The following is a 25,711-nucleotide window of genomic DNA, read 5'->3' as shown; positions in this document are numbered from 1 at the left end:
TTGTAGAATTACATTTACAGAAGACCTTGAAAAGTCTTTTCTTCAGTTTTAATTGTTTAGTTATTCCTATAATCTCTCAGTATTGTTGAAATAGGGATCTATATATCCAAAAATGTTACAAAAATACACAGCCTTTCATAGGGTGTCCTAACTTTTTCACATGACTGTATATCGTAACATAGAAGCATTTGTAGAGAAAGTAAAGTATTTCATACACTTATAATACTAATTACACTTCTATTTATACAAGTAACAAAGAAATCCTGAATTCAGACAAAAGCTCTATGAGACACCGTTAACCAATATTCATAACACAAGTTAAACCTCATTGAAAAGAATGACTCAGAATTCAATATTGTATACTCTATCCCTGCTACAGATAATACAATAAGCCCAAAGAAATATGTAGATGCACAAATCAAACCAGTTAATTTAAATTATACATAAAAGGTAGTAGTTACAGGCATAACAACTAGGTTTACAATAACATACACAATGCAGTCAAATCTTATAAAATGGAATTAATATTAATATAAAACAAAACAGCTTATTACTGATAGCAGGTATTCTATACCTACTTAAATGCAAGTGATTTGATGCAAGCATGTTTTCTAAAAAAAATATTTTGGCAACAATTATAAATTTTAATGACACGAAAGTATCACGACATGTTTTCTGAGTATAAATTACTGAAAGTCAATACTGCATGATGTTAACTTGAGCTTTAATTAAGGGCTCTTCTGTTGTGCACTTTACCACACTTTACACAGAATTAGAATATATTTTGAGAAAGGTTTTTAAGAAATTTTACACTGCATGTACATTCTAGTCCAAAATTTATCCCTTTTGCTGCAGACTCAGTGGATTACACTAACTGTGTAACCCCAAAGTATCCATCAGTTTTCATACTATAACTTTTCATGTTTTGTGAAACTTCACAAAATTTGGGGAGTTTTCAGTAAACACTTTTTGTACACAAACACACACACTAAAAAAAAAATAGGAAAAAAAACAGATTTTTTTAATTAAGTTCATTTACTAAACACCTGTTTGTACTATATGGAGTACAAAGTGATTTTCATGTTAAAATGAAAAATACTTTCCTTCACCCAAAAATTCTTAAATTTGGTTTGGCATAATCTCTAAAATCTCCTAAATAAATATCAACTCATTTTTCAGCAAAACGTTTTTTTCTTAGCTGCTATTTTCTTTATTTATCCAAACTCCAAATGCATTTGGTCAATCTGACTTGCCTTGTAACCAAACTGAAATAATTCTAAATTATCCTTTATTCTTTCTAGAATTATTGTAACAGGAAACTACAATTATTTATCCTAAATAGCTTCAAGCTTATAATGGTATATACATATCTATATATTCAAATTTCACTGTTTTATTGTCCTTTAACCCATACTTAACTTACAATCCCACCACAAAAGTTGTAAATCATTCAGCAAATGCATAGCTCAAGTTACTGTATTGAATTACATAATGCAAAAGCTGCTTGTGAGTATATCTCTCTTGCAAGAATTATTATTTTTTGTTATCTCATCAAACATAACCTAGTAAATCTCTAATTTTTACATTTTAGTTACTTTTATAATAAATAAACAACATGTGAAAAATAATATAGTACTTACATATGCCCTCTTGTTTTTGCTATTAACTATCAATGAAAGCTAAGTCAACTTTTTTATAGTAATGGTAGTAGTACACTAAATAATATTTTTTTAAATTAAATAATACATATAAGAACACTAAGTAACAGCCCAAACAAAGAAAACAAGGTCCTGTAACTATCATAATTTCCCTGGCTTTCTAATTGTGCTATGAGATCCTTTAAAAATTTAGCTAAGATTGTAAATGTGAATACTGTAAGAGAAATTGTCAAACTGGAGGCAATCTAGATAATATTCTGTACAGAAAACAACAAAAATATAATATGTCTTTTGATATTTAACATTTGGGGTTTATTTATTATAAATAATATAGAATGTCAGAAAATGTTGTGAAAGACAGGATGTGACAGGTAGGTGTTCAAATAGTTTTCTATTTTATGCTTTCTTAAGTGAATAAGAGCTTAATACCTATATTTAAATTTGGTTTATTAACTATGTTTTGGTGCCAAGTTTATTTTCATATAATGATTGTCAAATAATTTCATTAGGTTACTGACACTCTGAGCAAGAGGGTTAATACAAATCTGTGTGTGTGGTAAAATAAATCAAAACAATTTCACAACCTTGCCTGTAAAGTTAAATATTTAATAATAAAAACATTTTAATCTTGCTTCATACAATCTTATTAACCATGTCATCTATGAGACATATTTACTAGCTTGAGGCAATAATGTTTTGTTTAAAATTTAGTTGCAAAGCCCATATAGAACTGTGACGTGACTACTTTTGTGAAGACACTACACTGAGCATTCCACATAACTATTACGAGGACTACACTTAACTTGTCATGTAACTACTGTAATGAAAACTATATACTGAGCTTTCAAAGTAACTACTATAATGAGGACTACACTTAACTTTTCAAGTAACTACTGTAATGATGACACTATGCTTAGCTCCTTAGGCAACTACTGTAGTGAGGACACTACAACATAAATTGTTGGTATTGATACAGTACATGCTGAAAATTATTAAGAAAAAGGTTTCTGGCTGATTTTGTGCACTATTTAGCAATGGTTAACCACTGATCATTACCGGCTTCTTTAAAGAAGTCAGTAATGACTAATCAAAATGAAGACCAAGAGAAGCCTGCCCTCTCTTTCCACCCAGTATGTTCACTACATTTAATGCCATATCCAAAAAAAAACTCAGATATTTCAAACACCATAACAGACATTTCTGACAAAAAAAAAAAAGAATAAAAGGATAAGACTGAAAATATTGAACAAAATGAGCAGCAGACTGTTACTACATCATAACAGCCACTGTTGTTATACAAACGACAGTAAGTTAAAAATATTGATTTGGTTGAGTGTCAACTTATTATCAGTAATGCCATAGTTCATAATAATCATCTACTAAACAGTTTATGGGTGGGCTTAGAAACTGTAGATGAAAATACCAACAACAAAAGAATAGAGAACTCACAATGTATGTATCTCCAAGTATATTTCTGGTCTTATTTATCTTTCCGTGAACAAACTCAGAAAATATCTGAAAGAAACAAATTTTGGAGATAATTAGAAAATCATAACTGATATGAAACATATAAAATCTACTACATGAAAATAATTTTAAAGGAAATTAATGTTTTTCTTAACCATGTTTATAAGATTAATTAAAACTATCTTCCTTTTTCTCTAGCAACAAATGACCAAGGTAAACTTTCGTTATTTTGTTTTGATTTCTTTATTGGACTACACTGGAATGAAAGCCACATTGGATTATATAGTTGAAAGCATCAGAAAAACAACTTTTATTATATGCTTGGATATGGGCAATTATATCACACCATAACAACCAAGGTTGAGAAACAGTATTTGGCTAAAATTGATAAATCTACACAGTACTGAGATTATGAAAGCAAATTTACATTATTTTGTTCAAAACTAATTAAACTTTCCTTCTAGGTGGATATGATTGCTACATTATGCTCAGAAAAGGTTTAGGGTATTCACACATGTTAATGCTTTCATCCAGGAGCACTGAACTGAAATTTTGATTATTTCTAATTTTTAGGTAAAAAAATAAATAAAATTTTTAATAAATTAATTTAACTCTGAGGATTTTAATGTGTGGAAGATCAACTATAATTTTGTTTTTGATAAGTTTAAAATTTAATGGTTCAATTTTGACCTTTTGGCAGGATGAGCCAAGCTATCCAGACATGATAGAGTTAACACTAATAAGCAGCAGAACTTCTCATGATAACTATAACTTAATATAAATTAGAGCAGTATGCTGCAACACATAGTGTTCTCTACAATAATTCGAGTAAAAAACATGAAGTTTCATTCTTTGAGAGATTTTTACTGATCACAATTTAAATTTTTACAATAAACATTCTAATCTATCAACTTATATTTAAGTACAAACAAGGTTTTATCAATTTGCAACGTTAATCTAGCTAGGATTAAAGAAAATTTAAATTTTCTTGCACTGAAAATGTATTTCTGATAATTTTTACTTTTTTGTAGAAAAAATGTTAATATCACAATATGACATCTTACCTCTTTTCACATAACAGCCCCACTTTGACCTAACAGAGGGTCCAATGTAACATTAACTAGATGAACTCCCTTCAGAAAGAGCCCAAAGAAAGCCTATGGGGTGTGTGAATAAAGAGTATGTAAGATATATCTGTGGAAGAGTACAGCAATCTTAAACTAGATATCATTTTCACAGGCAAAGAATATAAGAAGGAATCCAGAATTTAAATGAAGGGACCCTTGATGTAGAGTGGCAGAACTTAAGGGTGAGTTTAACCTTAACCAACACCAACAGAACTGTAATAGGAATGTCTGACCCATGGTACAAAGAGGAACCTCTACCAATCAATATGGGTGTGGAAGCTGGAAGGAAATAAAACTGTATGTTCTAAGAGCTAAGTCACATCATCATGAGTGCATGTCCAACAATATCAACACCAGTATTCCCAAGAAACTAACATCTAAATAACGAGAGGAAGGCAAACAGTAGTATGGTGGTTCAATTCCAGACTGAATAATTCATTCCTAATGCCACCTCGATCTAGACCTGGTACTGGTACCCTCCTACCACTCACACATGATAGCTTATATAGCTGATCCAGCTCTAACCAACACCTGTACCCATCACCTGTCTGGGAACCTACATCTTAGCAACAGTAGGAAGAAGGATGCAAAGCTGGAGGGATGAACTGCAAATTTGGCAGATGTGGTGACAGGAGGTAGACAGTAACCTGTAGAGCATGAAATGGCCAGATGATGATAATCTGAGAAAAATGTACAGGGAATAGTCCACATTCCATCACAAAAAGGAATCCCAAATGAGGTTCTACTGATCTTGTAAAGCCCACTGAAGAGGTCATACACAGATTCAACTAAGAGAATTAGGTCCTCCAAAGAATCCTGTGTCCACAAAAAAAAAAGAGAAAGAGCCTCTTGTGCAGTTGAAGAAGGAGAGAAAAAACAGCGAGAACCAAAGGGGAGACAGTTGGGACCAGCTGTGACAGGAATTGAAAAGTACCCCAAGATGAACAAGGTATTAAATGGAGGAGAGAAACGATTTCTCCACCTTGATCAAATAATCTACTCAAAGAAAAAACCGAGTGTTAAAGAAGGAAATGGTATGTGAAGGAGTTAGTAGCAGCCAGTCATCTATGTAATGGTGGAAATGAAGGTCCCCCGGAATGAAGAAGACAGGCAAAAACCTTTACCACCCATGAAGAAATGCAGGGAGCCAAAGTCAGCTTGAATGGAAGTGCCCATAACTGGTAGGCACATACTTGATGGACAAAATAAAGCAAATGTCAGGATGCTGGGGAGATGGAAATGTAGAGATAAGTATCAGAGACATCTACCTTTATCATTCAAAGGCCAAAAGTGAAAGCCCATCAAAGAGATAGGTATAACTCAATGGTGAATCAATGAAGGCCCAGAGAGCAGTTCAAGGAAGAGAGATATATGATGAGGAGTCATATGACCTGTACCCACCACATAGTCACTGGGGCCACTGAAGCCATGAATAAAAGAACCAATGGTTAAACTTGGAAATCTATGTAACAGGAACTGCTAAAGGAAGGGGGGCAAGACATTAGAATAGTTTCAGGAGGAGACTGATACAAATAGGAAGCCAATGAGAAAAGGGATGTGTGCAAATGTACAGGCTTGACTCAAATGAGTAAGTACAATTTCCAATGCCTCTTGCTTTAAAAAGGGAGCCATAAACAAGTTTTGTATGGAGGTTCAGACAAATGGACATGAGACAAAAGAGCATTCCAATCCAAATATCCCAACAACAGAGATGCCACTTTTGGAGAGAAAAGGTAGAAGAGGATAATCAGAATGAGTGTAAAAAAATCAGGAAACAAGTCTTGACTAAAAATCCTTCAAGGAAATGAGGAAGGTCTTCAGACATAGAAAGGGAATGAAGGGAAAAGGATAAAATGAAGCTGATATGAGAAAACTGAAGTTGGTAAAATTGACCAAAATATTGAGGTCCTAATCTCACAGAAACAGAAAAGGAGCTATAGATCTGGAGTAAGGCAGAGCCTGGGTTCCCATATTACATGGGGGGTCAAGACACACTGATTCTAGAACATAATTGGTCTGTAAACCTATTGCTATAATCCTCAATATTTGGTAACATGGGGAGAATAAGATATTGACTTTACAGTGTCTCACTTAAATGGGAAGGGAAGGAGTCAAAGTAAAAAGGAAACTGACAAAATGTAACCAACCTTGTTGATCAACTGCACTGAAGGAGGAAGAGACCTGGACATTTCCACTAAACCAAAACTTCACAGTGTGGCATACAATTAAAGAAGAAAAAGGCTGTCAAAATCATCACTCTCTTGTTCAGGTACATGATGGTACTCAGTCAAATTACAAGTCCACGTGTAGGTAACCAACACAAGGCAAATCAAGATCATAACATCTTTCACTAAAATTGTAGTCCTGAATCTTCTGCAGATGAAATAAGATTAACTGTAACAGGAACAGCAATGAAAGTAGGTGTAATGTCAGGTTCTTAAATCATTGTAACTATGAGCAGAAGTAGAAAAGTCCACAGAGGAAACTCAAAAGAAACGTATTAAAGTAAATAGAACTGAAGTGTAGCAAACATAAAAAAACACTAAGTTCTAAGAAAAATAAAAAAGGAACTGACTTAAAATTTCAATAAATAAAGTACATGCAAGAAACACAACGCAACATCACAAGTGCCATTTCAGAAGTGAAGTTCAACTTAGCTGCACAGAGGGAGTCAGCTGTACCAAGAGTTGTGTCACACTCATTTTGATGGATGGTAGTTGCATGCTTATTTGCATACTATCATCAGCTAACTAACATGAAACACATGAGGGTAGATGCAAGTATGAAGGCTAGTGGCAAGTCTAGAAAAGTTATTCTGTGACAAGAGGTATGATGTCATATCAAAAATTGACATTAAAAGAATTATTGAAGAATATGTTTTGTAAGTTATAACTTGAACATTTTTTTCTAAATATTTTTTATAATATTTATGCAAGTATATTCAAGTTTCATGAATATAAAACTATCTAATTTTGATTCAGACAAGTTATGAATATTCATTCTATCTGTCATATCAATGGACAAAAATTAACAATTTGTTTTATAATGACATATAATGCAAAATTTGACACACTATAAATGAGGTTCAAGTTATCTGCATATTATAGGAGGTTGTTAAATGTTTTCTCAATGTGGACCATCCAACAGTATATAAAAACATAAGTAAACACTGCAGATGCCTAATTTCAGGAGCAAAAGTGGCAAATGCCAGTTCTTCATTACTGTTGCCCCAATCTAATCTAATGTTTTAGAGCTAGAAAGCATCAATAAGTTTGGTAATAAAAACACTGAAGTGGAAAAGGTTTTCAATTTGTTATAATCTTTATTTGAAATAAATAAATAAACAAAAGTCAAAAGCATAACTATGATATTAACTGGTGATGCTTACCTCATCAAATGTAGTATATAACATTGTTGCCTGAGGACAAATGAAAAAAATGTATATTAAAATAAAGAAAACGAAAACAACCATTGCATGTTATACTCCATTCAAAAATATTCTTAATCTCAAAGTCTTGAAAAACATACCCATTTGTTTCTTATATAAAATGTCCAAGCTCTGCAAACCAACAGGAAATGAAATATTTACTTTAATTCATTAAATATTACTCACACACAGGTGTATATATATACACACACACAAAGTATTTTTGTGTGTATGTATATATATATATTTATTCACATGAAAAAACTTTAATCTCAGTGTGTTTAGTTTAAATTTGAAACTGGTTATTACATGTTTCAAAAATGTAACTCAATGTTATGTTGCTTTTTCCTTCTGAGTACTATAAGCATGAGATGAAAAATTTTAAATGCAAAGAAATTTGTCCTAAAAATAATTATCTTATTTGTTTTCAACATCAGAGCAAATTATTTTTTCTCAAAAATAGTAATATTTTATATTGTGTGTGTATACATATATTTGACATTCTACTTGTGTCAAAACCCACACATACCTTCTTTATTAAAATACTTACCTGGTAAACTAACCTACTATGATTAATTGCAACACTGATAGTTTTTCTGATTGTATGAATCATATTTTATTAAGAATTCTGTTACCAACAATCATGGACACACAAACAAGTTTGTGCATAAACAGTTTAGAAAATGTGCTGAGCATGTTGATAAGGGTTCATATGTACCTCATCAGTAATTCAGTTATGTATGTAGTAGTTAAGTGCATAAATCTGAAAATATTCTATTACACAATAAACAGATTCATGAACTGTAACAAATCTATATAAAAGTATCATACTACCTGACACACTGCAATACACTCATGAGGTGTGATCAAAAAGTTCTAAGACTTCACTTTTATTCAGAAGAATACTGTATATACATCACTATTATATGCTATTCCCTTCAAAGTAATCTTCCCCAGCTGATACACACTTGTTCCAACGTTTCTGCCATTTTCAAAAGCAATGCTGGAAGTCTTCACCTGTTAGGAAATTAAGTTCTGCCTTCACATCATTATGGATGGTTGGAATGTCATCAAATCTCTTTCAAGTTAATTTTGATTTTTGGGAATAGAAAAAAATCACACAGGGCAATACTGGGAGAATACAGGTGGTGTAGTATTACAGAAATGTATTTCTCTGCCAAAAATTCTTGAACAAACACAGCAGTGAGTGAAGGCACACTGTCATGATGAAGAAACCAGTGACCACAGCTCATGACAGTTTCTTCTAACTTTCTCCCTCAAGCAAATTAAGACTTCTTTATAAAAGACCTGGTTAACCATCTGACTATGAGATACAAATTCATGACAAACAATACCTTGAATATCAAAAAGTGATCATTTTGATCACTTCAAAATTTTTCTTTCATCTTAATGACTGTTTCATCAGTGGATGCTGTCGATGATCGCCCAAAATGTGGGTCATCTTTGACCAATTCCCAGCCATCTTGGAAGCGTTTTGTCCACTGTTAAATGACAGCCTTACTCAAGCAGTCATCACCAATGGCAGTTCTTAACATTGAGGGTTTTTGTTTCTCCTTTACCATTTTTCACAAAAAACTTGATGCAAACACATTGCTCTTCCCTTCTGTCCATTTTTATTACAAAAGAGGCAAGAGATACAACTGTCTTTGAACATATTTTTTGCAAAATTGTTATAAAGTCTGGAGAAATTATTTGTTCATGGGGTAGATCACTATATGTACTTTGTACACACCTCAGTGAAGCTCACTGCCTCTGTACTGGAACCTGTAACAGAAGTCTTAGAACTTTTTGATCAGACTTCACACAGCTTTAGAGAAATAGTAACACATTATATTTTAATTTGTACACTTATATCATGATAAAAACATAATTCAAACTAATTTTTTTTGGGGGGAAAGGGGAGGTAGCAGTAAATCTCACCTCTGCTGTCACAATTCTTTCAGGACAATCATTTGCAGCAACAAATATATTTCTTAAACAGTTTTCAATCTGGGGTAAAAGAAGTACCAAACATTGGCCATATCTGTAACATGTAAATTGTTGATAAAAAATACAAATATTTACAACCAATTTTGAAAGTACATGCAGTTAAATAATCAATACTGCACAACTACCTACAGTGATAACTACAATATACACTTTAATTTACACATTTCCATTAAGGATAAACTTTTCTAACAGATTATATTTCAGTTATGACATGTGTTAGATTCAAGGAGGATGCCTGCAGTGTAGTCTGAATAAAAAACAACTTTAATTTATATCACATGAAACACAGAGAGCAAGTTGAATATGTTAAATCTGGTATTCCACTAAGTGTAATGAAAAGAACAACAACTGAAAAACCACAATAGGGAAACAGGATTCTTATGAAGTTTAAAACTTTCACTGAGAAATACATGAAAAGTTATGAAATATATGTTGTTCAAACCTATCATATTCCACAGTTTAATACCTTACGTGTTAATTTATCTTCTAATATTATTTCTAACCTAAACAATTAAACAACAATCTCTTCAGAAATTGAGTATCTTGAATTTTTGTTTTGTTGTTATGGTTAGTAGCCCAGCAATACATTCTGGCAAAATCATGTTAATTGTTGAGTGCAAGCCTTTAACTTTTGGGCTTATTATTTGCTGATAATTCTTGGAGATAGAAAACCAGGCTTCATATTAAATAAAATCGGCTTTATTTAAACTTAATATTTAGAGTATATAGTACATAAGCCACACTCACTTTAATAAATTAAACATTTACTTTTCTAGAGATCTTTACCTTACTGCACTGTGTATGGGCATTGTAAACTGAGTCTATCTCATGTTTAAAATAGTTTCTCTTCTGGTGAAATGTATTATCATATATTAACCCTTCTGCTATGAGCTTGGCATAATATACACAAGTTCATCTACAGATATGCATAAATTAAGTATTTGCACTATAATGTTTAATACAGTGTGTGTATCTTCAAATAAATATTTTATATCTCAAAAAATAAGATTTTTTAATGAAACATTTTTACTAAAGATTTGTTTGTGAAAATAGAGTCTGTTTTGTTACTAATCTAAGTGCAAAATTATTTCATGTTATGATTACAAACCTATTTTTCATCCCAAAAATCTCAAATATTACTTGAGTAATCTCTAAAACCTAAATACAATTCAAACATTTGTTTTCAGTAAGACGTTATATTTTATGTTAGTTTCTATGCTCTAACTATTTGAGGTCTGTCACTTAACCAATCCTGTGGCCATCATATAAAGTTAGGAAATAAATATAAGTTGTACTTTTTTCATGCTAGAATGACTACATACTATAACGTGAAAATACAAATGTTTAGTTTAAGTAGCTTAAGTTCACAACACTACATATATTTGAATATTTACTTTTTATTATATTCATCTTCCAGTAATACCTAGCTAACATTATATAACTTCCACTGATGCAGTTAATGTGCACCTATGTTACATATCAAATAATATAAAACTGACCTTTAGTTTTCCTTGTCTTGATTGTGTTTTAGAGAATTAGTATTTTGTAATATCACATTTTAAATATTATACATTATTACTGTTTAGAAATAAATTATTGATCTTTTTTTTTCTTAAAATATAGAACAATAAATTAAGAAGTAAAGTAAACAATTATCTATTCTAGCTGTGACATATGTACTCGGTTACTACCTTTAAAATTTCACACATGGAATATATCAAACATTTTTTTTAGCTTTTATATATACAGTTGAATAACCAAAAATTTGTTACTTGATACTATAGATTCCACTATTAAGCTTAGTAATTAAGATGTATTTAGCTTTGAAAAAATATGAAACTTAGAGCAGACTAGAGACACAACCTACCTCACTGAAATCTTAGATTGAAAGAATTTGGTAGCCTTTTCAAAGATTAAAATGGCTTAGAAAACCACTATGAAAACATTCTAGGCTGTTGATTGGTTATTCACAAGTTATATATTGAAGTTAAGTCTATATAAGGGACCATTTCCAAATACAAAAAAGGTGAATGGGGCCACTGTGTTTTATTCAGTACATAAGCCATATCTCAGCAAAATAAAAATATACTAGATTCTTATTTTATGCTGTAGCTTGTTAATAGTAGTAATTTGAGTTCCTAATTTGTACAAAACTATAGACTTAGTATTTTGAAATAACAAAAATCTAATTTTAAACAGTCATGCATTCAACATACCACTAAAATTTATATTTAGATATGTTCTTTTAATATATACTTTTAAATTAAGATATTAATTCATATATAATATTAAAATTTGATTTATAATTTACAAATTAATTCCAAACTTATTGAAATAAATTCATAAATTAACAGTTCAATAACATTTTGAATGCAAGTCAACAGGAATGACATGGCCTTTGACCTATGACTTGTTGTGAAAAGGTTAAGATGTCCTCTTTAATCTGTTCTATAGGTTACACATAATCTAGTAAATTAAAAAAATTATTAAACTGGGCATGTTACTTGACTCATTTAAATTATTTTAAATATTCTAAATGAACATGAAATACAATAGCTTTCCATCTTGATTTAACCCCCCAGTGGCACAACAGTATGTCTGCAGGCTCACAAGGCTAGAAACGGGGTTTTGATACCCATGATAGGCAGAGCACAACCAACTGTATAGCTCCATGCTTAATCTAAACAAACAAACCACTTGGATTTAAAAAAAAAAAGTGATATAGTAAGGTAAAGTTTGAAGAAATGCTATATTCATTTCAGAGCAGAAAGTATTAAGAATTGTAATGTTTTGTGTAAAATTGGAAATGATAGTGACAATTATTTCTAGTAGGTAACAGTACTTGGCAGACTTTTTATTCTTTTAAATTCAGAATGTTTTCATTTTTTTTGTAAAAATAACATTTAATATTTGAGAGAAATCTTCCTATATTGACTAAATGTTTTGCAATACACTGTGTAAGTGTGTGAGATGTTTTTGTCACTCTGGCAAAAATGGATGTTAAAAACTTCCTAAACTTCAGAATGAACAAGAATGGATATCCTGAAAACTTAATAAAGAAGATACACACTAAGTGGGTTAAAACTGCTAGCACACAGCTATGTTTCTCTGTGTTGAAGGGTTTCTCTTTAAACACACAGATGTTCAGACATTATAATGTAGGAGCAATGTTCAGAAACCACAGCACATGATTACAGTTAGTACACATGGAACCAAAACAACCAAATGGAGATCAAAAACACCATTTAAAACATCCAATGTTAAAGTGTATTCCAATATGTTAGTGAAGCAAAAAGGCCAGCAGAAGTTATAGCTTGGGAACATGATAGACATACAAGAACAAGTAATTTTGATCTGGAAGAACACTAAAATAGAGAACAAACCATTCTTTCTAACAAAAAAAACTAGTATCAAATTGTGGCAACTGTCATCACATACAATTATTTTTAGGAAAGTTTGTTTGTAACTTCTCACAAAGCTAGATGGCTATCTGCACTAGCTGTCCCTAATTTAGCAGTGTAAGACTAGAGAGGAGGCAGCTAGTCATCATCATCCACCACCAACTCTTAGGCTACTATTTTACGAATGAAAAGTAGGATTGACTGTCACATTATAATGCCCCCACGGCTAAAAAGGCAAGCATGTTTGGTGTGACAGGGATTTGAACTCGTGACCCTCAGATTACGAGTTGAGTGCCTTAATCACCTGGCCATTCCTTTTTAGGATCTCCTTGGGAAAGAGTAGCAAACTAGAATCCAAACTGAAGGGTATTAAACTAACTAGTATCTAATAATGATAATAATAATAATAAAAATAATCATTGATTATCAGACTTAAATGATCACATAGGCTAATACTAACCAAGACAATGACTGGTGTCTGATCATCACAACCTTACCAAAAGTATTAGTTTTTTGTATAATTTAAAACTGTACATGATTATTGTTAGTTTTTAACAGCAGCAAACATAAAGAACTTCCTGATGTAAGTTTAAACAAGTTACACATACTAATGAAATAGTGCAATAACACTCCACTGATCATACATTCTTCATTGTTTCCTTTATTTACAGAAAAATGTTCTATAATTTTCCCACTCTTGTGATGTACTTTTAAATTCATGTTTTGGTTTTTGAATATTCAATAAGTCTCTTAAACTCTTAGAGTATTTAACTCAATCAGTGATAAAAATTCTTTTACATGAGACAAATTATCTGCTAGAGAACATTTAGAAATAAAACTTTAAATATGAGAACATTTATAGACTGCATACTTTGTATCTTAGTAATTCAAGTTTTGAATTTTTAAATACCTAATTTTAGAGTTCATATATGAAAATGTTCTTACAATTAACATTTTGGCAATGTTTTATTAAATTCTGTGTTCTAAATATGTTGGAATTTTTAAATGTTCACAAAACTATTTCCAGAGTTTAAATTTCAAACATGTTTTTATACCTCGATGTTCATATTATGAATGTACAAAATTTATGTACAAAATTCACGTTTTTGTTTACATGAAGACTCAAAATATTTAAAACTTAATTATTAAAATTATGCAATGAAGGAACATCTAATACTTTTTAATGAAGGAAATCAATTTTACTTCTACTTGAAACAGATGTAAAATCTTTACCAGTTATGTTGGTAAATTTGATGTTTATCCTATGAACTTCGAAGCTTCAAAATATGAGATAGAAAAAAACAACAACAATTGTATGGAATAATCAGTACAGATACAACTATAAAGGAATGTATATGTTCAGAACTATTTCATATTATTGTACTAACTTCTGATTTCTAAAACAAGACAATATTTCTTTCCAGTAGGGTAACATCTGGGGTAACAATATTGTAGTTTTTCTGAAAACCTCCTCTGCAATTCTGATAGAGGAATCTGTAATCTCTGAAAGTTAAGTAAAATATGAATTAGTTGACACAAATCTTACAAAGTAAAATATGAAATCTGTGAAGAATATTTAGAATTAGTTTTCTTAATGTTTATCATATACAACTATGGCTATTCTGACTATATAACATGTCTATTCATTTAAATCCTGCTCGTGGTAAATATTAGATGAAAGCTGAATATTAAAATGGCTTTTAATGTTTGAAAGATTTGATGAATTATACAAATAATACCATAAAAGGCACTATTAAGCTATGATTATGAAGCAGCATTAACTTTCTTTACCTTTATTTCAAAATAATAATAATAATATCATAGTTCAATACTTAGAAACATAACTACTGTTTTGATCAGAACTCGTCAAATTTAGAGAGGCTAGGACTTATGTAAAATTATAATCATCCATGGCATAATGCAAGTATTTACACATAACAACTACTTCTATGAGTAGTTCAACATTATTTTGTAAAATAAAATACATACCAGGAAAGCAATTTATCCAAGTTTCAGTCTGTTGAAAAGTCAACCAAGAACGACAAGGTATATGCTCAGGTTTTAATCCAGACTTTTCTAGTTTTTCTCCAAAGCTTTGAACAATAGCCAATAAGATGTACCCATGCCTAATAAGGTAAATTATTTATTCACTTAGTTATAAACTTAGCCTTCCCATTGTAAACATTCTCACGAATTACACATTTTTACTTTTCATAATTGTTTTAATAGTCAATCACACACATACAGCCATTGCTGTATTAGAGAGACGTTCCATCTTTTTTTTCTTTCTTTTCAAAATACCTAAAGAATGCTCAGTTGGTCTTTATGAAAGTTAAAAAAAAAACTATTACAAGACAGCTTCTACTTAAAGTGTGAAAAAATCTGGCTAACAATTATGTTAGAAAATTTTAATTAAAATTTCTTTGTAGCTTTAAACCAAAGACAAAGTTCCCAAATATGTTCTGTCCCAGGACTCACACAATTCCTGGCATGACATACAGCATTGTTTTTGTATGTATATATTACTTTAAACTGCTGTTAAATCATTGCAATTAATTAGAACCACATATCCAAAAGTTATAATTTTCTTATACTGAAAACATATTTTCAACAGGCACTTACTCCTTGATGACGAGAAACCCACTTGAAATAAAAATGTACATCAGAAAGGCTTGTATGGGTATTAACGCTTTTATTGAGAACAATGTTTCGACCTTCCTAGGTCGTCTTCAGGTTCTAAATATGATGAAAATCACCCACGGAGAGTCAAAACGTTACTCCCTCCTTATCAATAAAAGTGTTAATACCCATGCCAGCCGTTCTGAGATAGGTACTTACTCAATCTCACAAGATTAGCTACTCTTATTCAGTGCTTTCCTCTATATCTAAACAATTTTATTTATGCATGCCACAAGCCTTCCCTCAATGTTGGAATTACTATATTACAATATGCTTCTCATGTAAATCATCAAGTTTTATCTCTTAACCAATAGTAACATGCTATGCTCATGTGACATTCATGACTCCCTCTACACTTCTGTACTGAACCTTCACTTTGAAGTTTGGCAGGTTTCAGGAGCATACAATTGGAGAGAAAGTGTAAGGTAAGGTGAGCACCTATCGAAAATACATTTTCAGTACATGAAAATTATAACTTCCAATGTGGTACTTACCTCCCTCACAATAACAGCTAGAACCCCACATTGAGGAGGAGAGGGACCAGTATAAGGAAATGAAAGAAGTACCCCCCCAAAAGCATCTGAAGCATACTCGGGACAATGAGATGTATAGATCTGAAAAGAGGAACCACACCATTTCTAAGCCAGGTGTACTCTTTGCCCTTGCGTGGAAAACGTAAGACATAAGGGCAGAAATTGAGAGGTATAGTGAGGCTTGGCAGACTGTACTTGATAAGTTAGCTACATTCAAAACCTTCTTATGGGGTACCGATATTCATACAAGAGTAGGAATTCTTCTGTCTTCATCTCAAACCTATGAATCACAATTAAAACCCACATACATTTCTGGGTATGACATGAGGATCATCTCTGATATATCGATCTGAAAACTGACATTTGATATCAAAAAGATGTCTATCACATGAAATCAATTCCCCAACCATTGCACAGGCTGGCACCATCCAAGGTTGATAACATTCTATAAGAAGAGAATGAGGGATAGCCTCAAATAGAACCATAACAGTCCCATGTACCACAACTGTGACCCATGTTGGAGGGTGCTAACATTCACATGAAGGAAGAATGAGATCTTCCAATCAAAAGGGTGACCTACAATTTTGATGGCTTAATTTTGATATTTACATAAATGTTATCAGGTGGCCACATGATCCAACAAAGTGCTGGTTCCATTCTGCTGGAGGCCATTTCTCATCTACACTACCAGAACACCACTATTCTACACTCAACTAAATGGTGGTAACCCTTTCTCTGTGGAACTCATTCAGGAGGGTGCCTCCATGGTCAACAAGCCCAGAGACTTGGACCTGTAAAATGGTAAAGACTCTCATATTCCACTCAAAGAAAATAAGGGGACAGTGTGGTGGAATTCCAGAGGAATGTCATCATCAAAGACAGTGCAACAGCAATGGGTGGCCACAAAACCTTATCATGAAAAACAGGTGATACTGAGTTAATCACTTGAGACATTGCAGGGATGGGCAGCAACCCCTTTCTTGTTTACCTACGCAGTTCATGGGTGGTATGGTCTGTGATGGGCTTGTTTATGAAGCAAAATATAATGATGTTATTCATTGTCAAGCAATCCTGTGAAACATCCCATCTTGATGGTGAGTGTGTGGAACCATGGAAAATAAAAGTGTGAGACAATATGGCTGTACAGTAAGAATTTATAGTTAAAGAATATCAGGTGAGGCATCACTCACTACAAAGCAAGATCTGTGTGATAAAAAGGGAAATAAAGGCACCTAAAAAAAAGAATAAAACTTCTCAATTTACGTCACACAAAAAGCTGGAGAATGGCCATAGCTGGTGGAAGAAACTGATAAATAAGAAAGCGTGATATGATGAAGACAGTGAAAGATGAACATACTGGGAATGGTATACATGCTATATTGAGGAATTTCCTCCACTGATTGATTAAGATAAGTTTTTTCATTGTTCTTGGAATTTCAAGCAGAGTTATCTGTACTATCCATCCTTAATTTAGCACTGTAAGACTAGAAGGAAGGCAGCTAGTCATCACTACCCACTGCCAACTTTTGGGTTACTCTTTTATCAAGAAATAGTGGTATTTATCATCAAATTATAATGCCTCTGAGGCTGAAAGGGCAAACATGTTTGGTGCAATGAGGGTTTAAACCCACAACCCTCAGGTTCTGTGTTGAGCACCATAACCACCTGACAAAGATAAGAAATGAGGGAAAATGTGAGATGTTGGATATTATGGGAAGAAACCTGAAACAAGGTACAGGAGGAAGAAGATAGGGGAAGAGTAGGCCAAATTAACCAAAAGGTGGATACAATTAGTAAGGATACAAGGTGAAAGACCATGAAAGGAAGAGGACTGCATTGTGATAAAAAGTCAATTGCCCATACCCCAAAAGGTAGCAGTACATGATAAAGGTTGGGTAACAAAGGGTATGTGAAATGTCAATGGCAAACAAATCTGACAGTTAATGTCCACAGGCTAAAAGAAGAAAAATATGCTTTAAGGGACAGAAGGAACAAGGAGCATGGGAAAAGTAGTTAAAACAGAGGTAAAGTAAGGGCATGAATGGCCACATTAATGTCCCAATCCAGAAGGGCAGGTGCCTGGATGGATCACAGATCCAGAAGAAATGCATAAGCATGTTAAGAACAGGGGAAGTACAAACCTTATGATATTAGAAAAAACAGAAGGTATGGGATAGGGTCTTGTGATATCTGGAAAACAAGGAGACCAAAGACCCATGGCTGAATACCCAGGTGATAAATTCTGCTCCACACACAACAAAAGACTAGTCAGCAAGAAACCCCTTGTTAGCAGATGAAGAGTGAAAGAATTTTCACAAAGGCAGAAAGGCCATGGTGAACAAAAAAAAGTTCCACTGAACAAAGATGTAAAGAAGAAGATAGAGTGCGACTTTATTTGTGTTGAAAAAAGACTTGCAAATGGACTGGATATTGAATGGGTCAAATGAATAACTTCTGCAATTTGATAACCTACCCCAAGCTGCCACAGAAAGAAGATGGTGAGCAAGAGTGGCCAGTTTCTGCTTGGAATGAGACAGAAGGAACCAGTCATCCATGTAATAATGAAATTGCATCCCCAGAGCATGGAGATAACATGCAAAAGCTTAAACTATGGGACAAAACACATAAGGAGCCAAGGCAAGTCTGAAGGGAAGGACCCAAGATCAGTAAACTACCTCAAGATGGACAAACGGAAGATAAGGTCAAGACCTATGTGCTATCAGAAAGTGGAGGTAAGTGTTGGAGACATCTGTTTTCATCATTCACAACCTTGGGAAAGAAAGTTCATCTTAGAGTGTGAAAAGACTCCATGATGAACTTGAGGAGTGTGATAAAGCTATTGAGGTGTGATAAATTGATAACCAGCCACCAATCTCCAGGTTTGTTTTGGGACAATGTAAAGATGGGAATAAAAACCCCTGGAAGGATGGTGAACCAGTTCAATTGTTTACTGCAAGAACAATTCCCTAACTACTTTTCAAAGATGAGAGCAGGTCATGGGATCTTGAGTAGGAGGGAAGGAAATGGGACAAGGAGAAACATGATGTGTGGAAAGAAACTGGGTAAGCAATCCTCCTGACAGAACCTGTTATACCCATTGATTGTTGTTGAAGTTTCCAATGAAGAAGAAACACTAACAGCTGAGCTCCCACTGAACAGGTGGTGACAGGGATTACATTGTTGAGGAAATCAGTGTGAAGAAGTACCCCAATTAGAAGGATTGGGTAAGGCTTGGGAGGATGAAGGGTGGGATATGTGAATAGGTAGCTACAAAAGTTATAAGGATTGATATCTGGCAAAATGACGTCATCAAAGGTTTGACAGTTTTCAGGACTGTATCAAAGATGTAATGTCTCAAAAAAAGATTCTAGACTTAAATCTTTGAGATATGTTGAGGGCAAACTGACCTGAGCCCAAACTGCATCCCAACCTTTAAGGTCCCAACAACAAAGAAACTATGTATGTAATGCCAGAGCAAAGATGAAATGCAGGCGAAAATAGAGGAGAGAAGTACCTATAGAAAACCCTTCAACATTTATTTGAAGAGCCTCCAATAGATTCATGGATGAAAGATACCATAAGTGGCTGGTTAAGGTAAGACACAGGGAAGAATATTGGGCATGGGTAAGATTAACATTTAATTCAAGAGCTCAGATAGATAAGAATGAACCTAACAACTGCTGATCTAAAAATGGATAGTCTGCATGATGGTAAGAATGGGCAAACTGATAAAAAGTGTTTGGGGTATGGTATGCTGATCCCCTCACTTAATTGCAAGACAAACTGACCTACATGTACCCAAATATCAGGGGAAGAAAGAAAAATGAAAAATGGTCGGGAAGCTTATTCATGTAAAAAAAAAGAAGGATGAGGTGAATAAGAGATAAGGAAAGAATAAAACATCAGAAACCCTAGACACAAAATCTGTAGAGATTGAATTAGGCCTAGGTGATTCTTCAGGCTGCAGATGGAAAGGAAAAGTAAACTCTGAAGGTAGAAAACAATGATCAAAGTCTTCATCACTCTGAACAAGTTCAGCCCACTAAAGAGGAGTCTGAGGACAAAGGTTGACCCATGTAGCACTCAATATCCCAATGTGTAAAAGCAGAGATCCATTGTCAGGATGCCTGCACACGAGGTCTGAGAAAAGAAATGTAGCAACAAGAATGAACTTGTATAAAAGAAAGTAAAGTCAAAAAGTAGCCACTCTGTGTGACAAAAAAAATTTGTTTGTCACATTGCAAGCACTAGGCACACAAAAGAGTACATCTTAACTCAAACCATGCCAAATGAGAACTGAAGGTTTGGTAGAAGAGTGTAGAAAAAATCGTATGCATCATGAGTATATATATCATGCCACTATTGGTTAAGACTTGATGTACAATGATTTATATGACAGACATGGTGGAATATAGTAATTCTAACAATAATTCTATAAAGAAATTCTGGCATGCATAAAGAAAACGTTTGCATATAAAGGGCAGCACTAAACTAGAACAGCTAATCTTATGAGTAGAGGTAAGTGCCATATCAGAAGTAATAAATATGAATGACTCAATTTAATTTCATGAGTACTAAACCTTTAACTACCTTGAACTGACCTCAGGTGGTGCAACAAAACCATGCCAAGTAATGTTTCGCAAGTTAAGAGAAATAGGAGATCCTATCAGGATCTGAAGGAAAAGTATCTGAAATGAATAATTAGAGATAAGACAGCTTTACTTGAGGCTGTACAATATCTGAAAGTATGATCTACTTTTTTTACACTCTCAGATCTATACTCTAGTACATTTCCTTTGTAATATCTAACCAGAGGGATGTGCTATCCCACTATGAATATATTATTAGCATACATTAATTCTTGCCTTGCTTCACTTACAAGTTACTAAGTTGTGACTTAACATAATACATTGCAATGTTCTTGTCACTGGGTGAGTTCTTTTGGATTATTAGGTAAATACAATGGCAAATACAGTCCATGTAACAATAACAAATTAGTTTATTTTTCTTATAATGTTTTTATAGGCTATTTTCACCTTCACACAATTGTATGACTAAGTCTACAAATAACATTTCAAGAAATATTCTTCACTCATGGTATGTGGCTAACTTACACATAAACTCACTTGTACAAGTTTATAGCTAATCAATCAGGTAGCTGAATGTATGCAATAAATCTCACTACTAATACTGAGCTGTATCTTAATACTTCACTAACTTGTAATTATCTCACTGCTACAATGATTCTCTAATTTATAATGTATTCCCCTACTTTCACATAACATGTGAACCTTCTTCATTGTTACATCATAATAACCTCTCTCGATACTGAACCATCACCATGAATAACAGCTCTCTTTAGCAAAAATCTGAATTAAGATATAGCTTACAATAATATGAAAAAAGTTTTAATACTGTAATGAGTTAAAATTTTTTGAACTGAATGTAATATCAATTATGACTAGCTGCTTTACAGATGAATTATATATTTCATGAAATAATTCCTTTCTGATGATTACATTGAAATATTCATTGATTAGAAAGGGTTAGTTTTTGTTTTTTGTAGTCCTTTAAAACTACTCATAAGATATTTTTCTTAAACAAATGCAACCTTTTATGTGTAGCTGCAAGTTTTCTGCTGTGTTTCTAATTAAGAGAGTTGAATCAGCCAGCCAGTAGTTAAAAATATAAATAACTATGACTCAGACACTTTCAAATGCTATACAGAAATAGTACTTTCACAGAAAAAAACACTTGAACACAATCACTTGTAAAACTCACAAATGATTTTCTTTTCAAGATCAAAGTTATTACTAGTGCTAACAATCAGATTTTTAAAAATTCTATAAACACTGTAGAAGCAAATCATTACATCAAAGAACATTACACAAAGCAGTATACCATATGGTGATTAATAACTAAAAAGCCTTATTAACCCAATAAGCTTACACTGCACTACTTTCTTACTGCCACTTGTAAGCAATATTCAATTCTACAGTAGACTGAAAACAAAACTTCTTAGTTATCAATTTATATATAGATTTTCTTTACTATTTCATAGTGTTGAGTATGAATTAAGGCCACCTTACACAAACTTAAGCTTATGGAGTATTGTTGTACATGCATTTCTATAAGAAAGTTATAATTTTCCTATACTGAAAATATAATTCCAACAGGTACTTACTTCCACTCATACACAGTTATTCTTGTGCAGTGCTGCCCTCTATTTGCATACTATTTTTTCACATCTAAAGCCTTTCAGTTCATATGGTTTAACTGATTCATGCATGTAGATTAGCATGCAACAAACCTCCACCAATAAACCTGTTATTCTACCTAACTATTCACTTTCAGTTTAGGCAGAAAACTAACCATCAGTACACAGTGGGGAATGATGGGTGGGAAGTGTGAGCAGAAGTATGAATCTGTCACAAATATATTTTCATTGTAGGAAAATTATAATTTCTGACAATGTACCTTACTTCTACTAACATGCATGACCAGAATCCCACATTGAATAGGTGGAGGGACTGGTGCAAGGGAGAAAAAAGAAACATCCTCCAAAAGCATCTTCTGATGTTACATGGAAGCCTGCACTGCTTCTGTACCAGATATAATTTTTGCCCAGACAAGAAAAAATTGAGACTAAGTTAGATGGACAAAAATGAGGAGAACTTTTTATTGTGTGCAAAAGAAGGAATGTACCTCAAGATATAGAGTGGTAAAGGCTTCACAGACTGTACATAACCAGAGATGCCAACTATTTCAAATAGTTGACCCCTTTCATAGTTTTAGTCCTTTTAGATTTGCCAGAAACAAGACAATCTGGTGAACGAGGCCTCTTTTTTTCCTCCTTGTGAATGATCGCATTGGTGTTTCTATGCCACTTAAAAAACAAGAAATACCCATCTACGCGACAGCTGATTGGCTGACAAACACTGATGACGTAACTATGGATTCCCCATGTACCCAGTATGGAGAAGCACCGCAGTCAAACTATTGGTAGACGTCAGAGATACAAATATTTTTTATCATTTCAAGCACAAACATGATTATCGCAAATAGCCATTTGGACTATGTTTTTTATTTATTATCAAAATTTATTTGTATCTCACTAGAAATTTTCTTTTCACCCCTTTCAAGCCCTGGAGGAACAATTTATCACTTTATTGTACAGGCCTATATAACATATAATAATTTGGGAGTTGCAACAAGCCATAATATTTGTCTGTATGAGTGTATAGTCGTAATGTATACACCAAAATCGTAATGATTACGTTGAAATCGTAATGGTTGGCATCTCTGCATAACAAGTCAACTGCATCCAAAACTCGATTGTCAGGAACTGACATCCACAAAAGCATAGGACAAGAATAGTGCTGTTGTTAACTCAGCTTCAGTCCTAAACTCAATCACTAGAATTTGCATCCAAGCTGAAGTAAGGAAGAGGATTATACTGTCTTCATCTCAAATTTAGCCAATTGGAGGACAATTATCATCAATAATCAGTAAATAGGGTACTTGCAATCAAAATGAAAACCAGACATATCCCTCTCAAACAAACAGAAATTACCCAAATGCAGTGCCATAACCAGCACAAAGCTTTCAAAGGAGGACAAGAAGACGAAGCAGAGCAATGACCTATTTGTATCCATTGTAACCCATGATTGGTTCATCTCTAATTTCAAAACTCAACTGGCAGAAACTGACATTCATGTCGGGGTAGGGAGTGGGATTCCAGTTGTACAATATGTGTAAAGACGTGACACGTGTCCACTACATTTATTAAGTATACGTGGCCAGGCACAACTCATAACAGAATGGGATTCAAATAAAAAACAGGAAAGGCCCATGAAAATGATAATAAAGGAAAAAAGAAAACTTACCAAGTTTTGAGCAATGACAACAGGTGGATGATAACCTGAGGAAGAAATAGCAACATAATATAGATAGTGAGAGATGAAAGTATGTGGAGTAGTCCACATACAAATGGAAAAATTTCATCCAAAGAATGACACAGAAGAGACATTAGGGAAAAACTGAGATTCATAATCTAAAGGGAAAATCTCTGGAATAATTTATAAGAAGAAAGAGAAAAGGATGAACAAGTCAATACAATTAAAAGCCAAACCAAACTGGTATGGATGGAAGGAAATATATTACTAACAGAAGATAGTTGCCATGAAATGAAGTGACTGGAACAGTCATGATGAAATGAAGCTATGCATGTAATATAGTAACGAATTGCATGAACAGAACATAGAAGTCTATTTGGATGAGATCAGAAACAGAGGTGGGAAGTGCGAGGAAGGGAAACTGATGAGAAAGAGAACTTGCCATTCCTAGCTACTGAAGTCTTGGGAAGAAAAGACTGATACAAGGAATGATATAAAGTACATAAAACATTGAGAAAAACAAATCTGAATGGCAATGTTCACAGGCTGATGCAATATAAGGGATAAATGAAACATGGAACAAAATAATAAAGATTCAGATGGAAGTAAAATAAGGTAAAAAAGCACTACATTGACATCCCAATCCAGAAAAGATGCACAATGGAGGACAACTAATCCCAAAGGAACATAACAGGAGGGACAAGGTATGGGAGGTAAAAACTACAACACCACAAAAAATGAAAGGTTTGGTAAAAGGCTGCATGATAACTCTCAATCAAGGAGATCAAAACCTCTGATCAAATAACCAAATGAGGAAATCTGTAATAATAGGAAGAAGGCTGAACAGAGAGTGCTAACAATAAAACTACTCGCCATGTTCAACTAGATTCCTTCACCTAGGGCCTAATAAAATTCAGACATGAATACAAAGGGCAGGAATGATGGGAGAAACTACTTAGAACTGCTGTAGAAGTGATGGAGTGTTGGGAAGAGGTAATAGTGAAGCATACTGTACCTGAAGAAGCTGTGGAAATCATGGCTGAAACAACCAATAAGGGGTAATCAAAAAAAAAAAACATGACATGGAATGGAGTGGATTATAGAAAGCACTCTGGGAAAGAGATATATAGTAGGATAAACATAAAGGAATTTGTCTGTCCAATCCTTACTAAATGCATCAAAAGTCAGAGCATGTAGATGAGGTACTAAAGACCAAAACGAAGGTTAGTTATTATTGAGGATAGTGGAAATACAACAAGATGCAGGGTACCCCCCTGAGTGCAGAAACATTGGAAAATGTGAAGACTTAATTACCAATCCATTGGATAAAGTTTGTCCAGGTGGGAAAGAAGATTTGCAGGTAAGTTGAATCTATCTGGAAGATGAAACACAAGGAAATGAATACTTACATGAAAGCCCAAAACAGGAGATCCAATGTCTAAAAAACAAAGGAAATGAGAGCAGTCTCCAATGAACTCTTGTTACAGATGAACAAATTGGAATAAATGAGCTCT

The 25,711-nt window shown here is 33.3% G+C and overlaps 1 protein-coding gene across 7 annotated transcripts in view; it reads right to left on the bottom strand.

Annotated features, from left to right (window-relative positions):
• Positions 1 to 25,711, bottom strand: part of LOC143249418 (endoplasmic reticulum membrane-associated RNA degradation protein-like) — a 45,848-nt gene that overhangs the window by 9,146 nt on the left and 10,991 nt on the right. For all 7 annotated transcript variants that reach the window (XM_076499238.1, XM_076499241.1, XM_076499239.1 and 4 more), the window contains 6 exons: positions 20,893 to 20,990; positions 15,080 to 15,216; positions 14,479 to 14,593; positions 9,621 to 9,723; positions 7,641 to 7,670; positions 3,108 to 3,173 (listed from right to left, as the gene is read on the bottom strand). In XM_076499238.1, the coding sequence (XP_076355353.1) occupies positions 3,108 to 3,173; positions 7,641 to 7,670; positions 9,621 to 9,723; positions 14,479 to 14,593; positions 15,080 to 15,216; positions 20,893 to 20,990 (549 nt within the window). The remainder of the gene's footprint in view (positions 1 to 3,107; positions 3,174 to 7,640; positions 7,671 to 9,620; positions 9,724 to 14,478; positions 14,594 to 15,079; positions 15,217 to 20,892; positions 20,991 to 25,711) is intronic.

This window comes from Tachypleus tridentatus, chromosome 4, assembly GCF_004210375.1.
Source record: "Tachypleus tridentatus isolate NWPU-2018 chromosome 4, ASM421037v1, whole genome shotgun sequence".
NCBI classification, from domain to species: Eukaryota; Metazoa; Arthropoda; class Merostomata; order Xiphosura; family Limulidae; genus Tachypleus; species Tachypleus tridentatus.
Note: the sequence above shows the minus strand (reverse complement) of the source record. Positions and strands in the feature narration are given on the sequence as shown.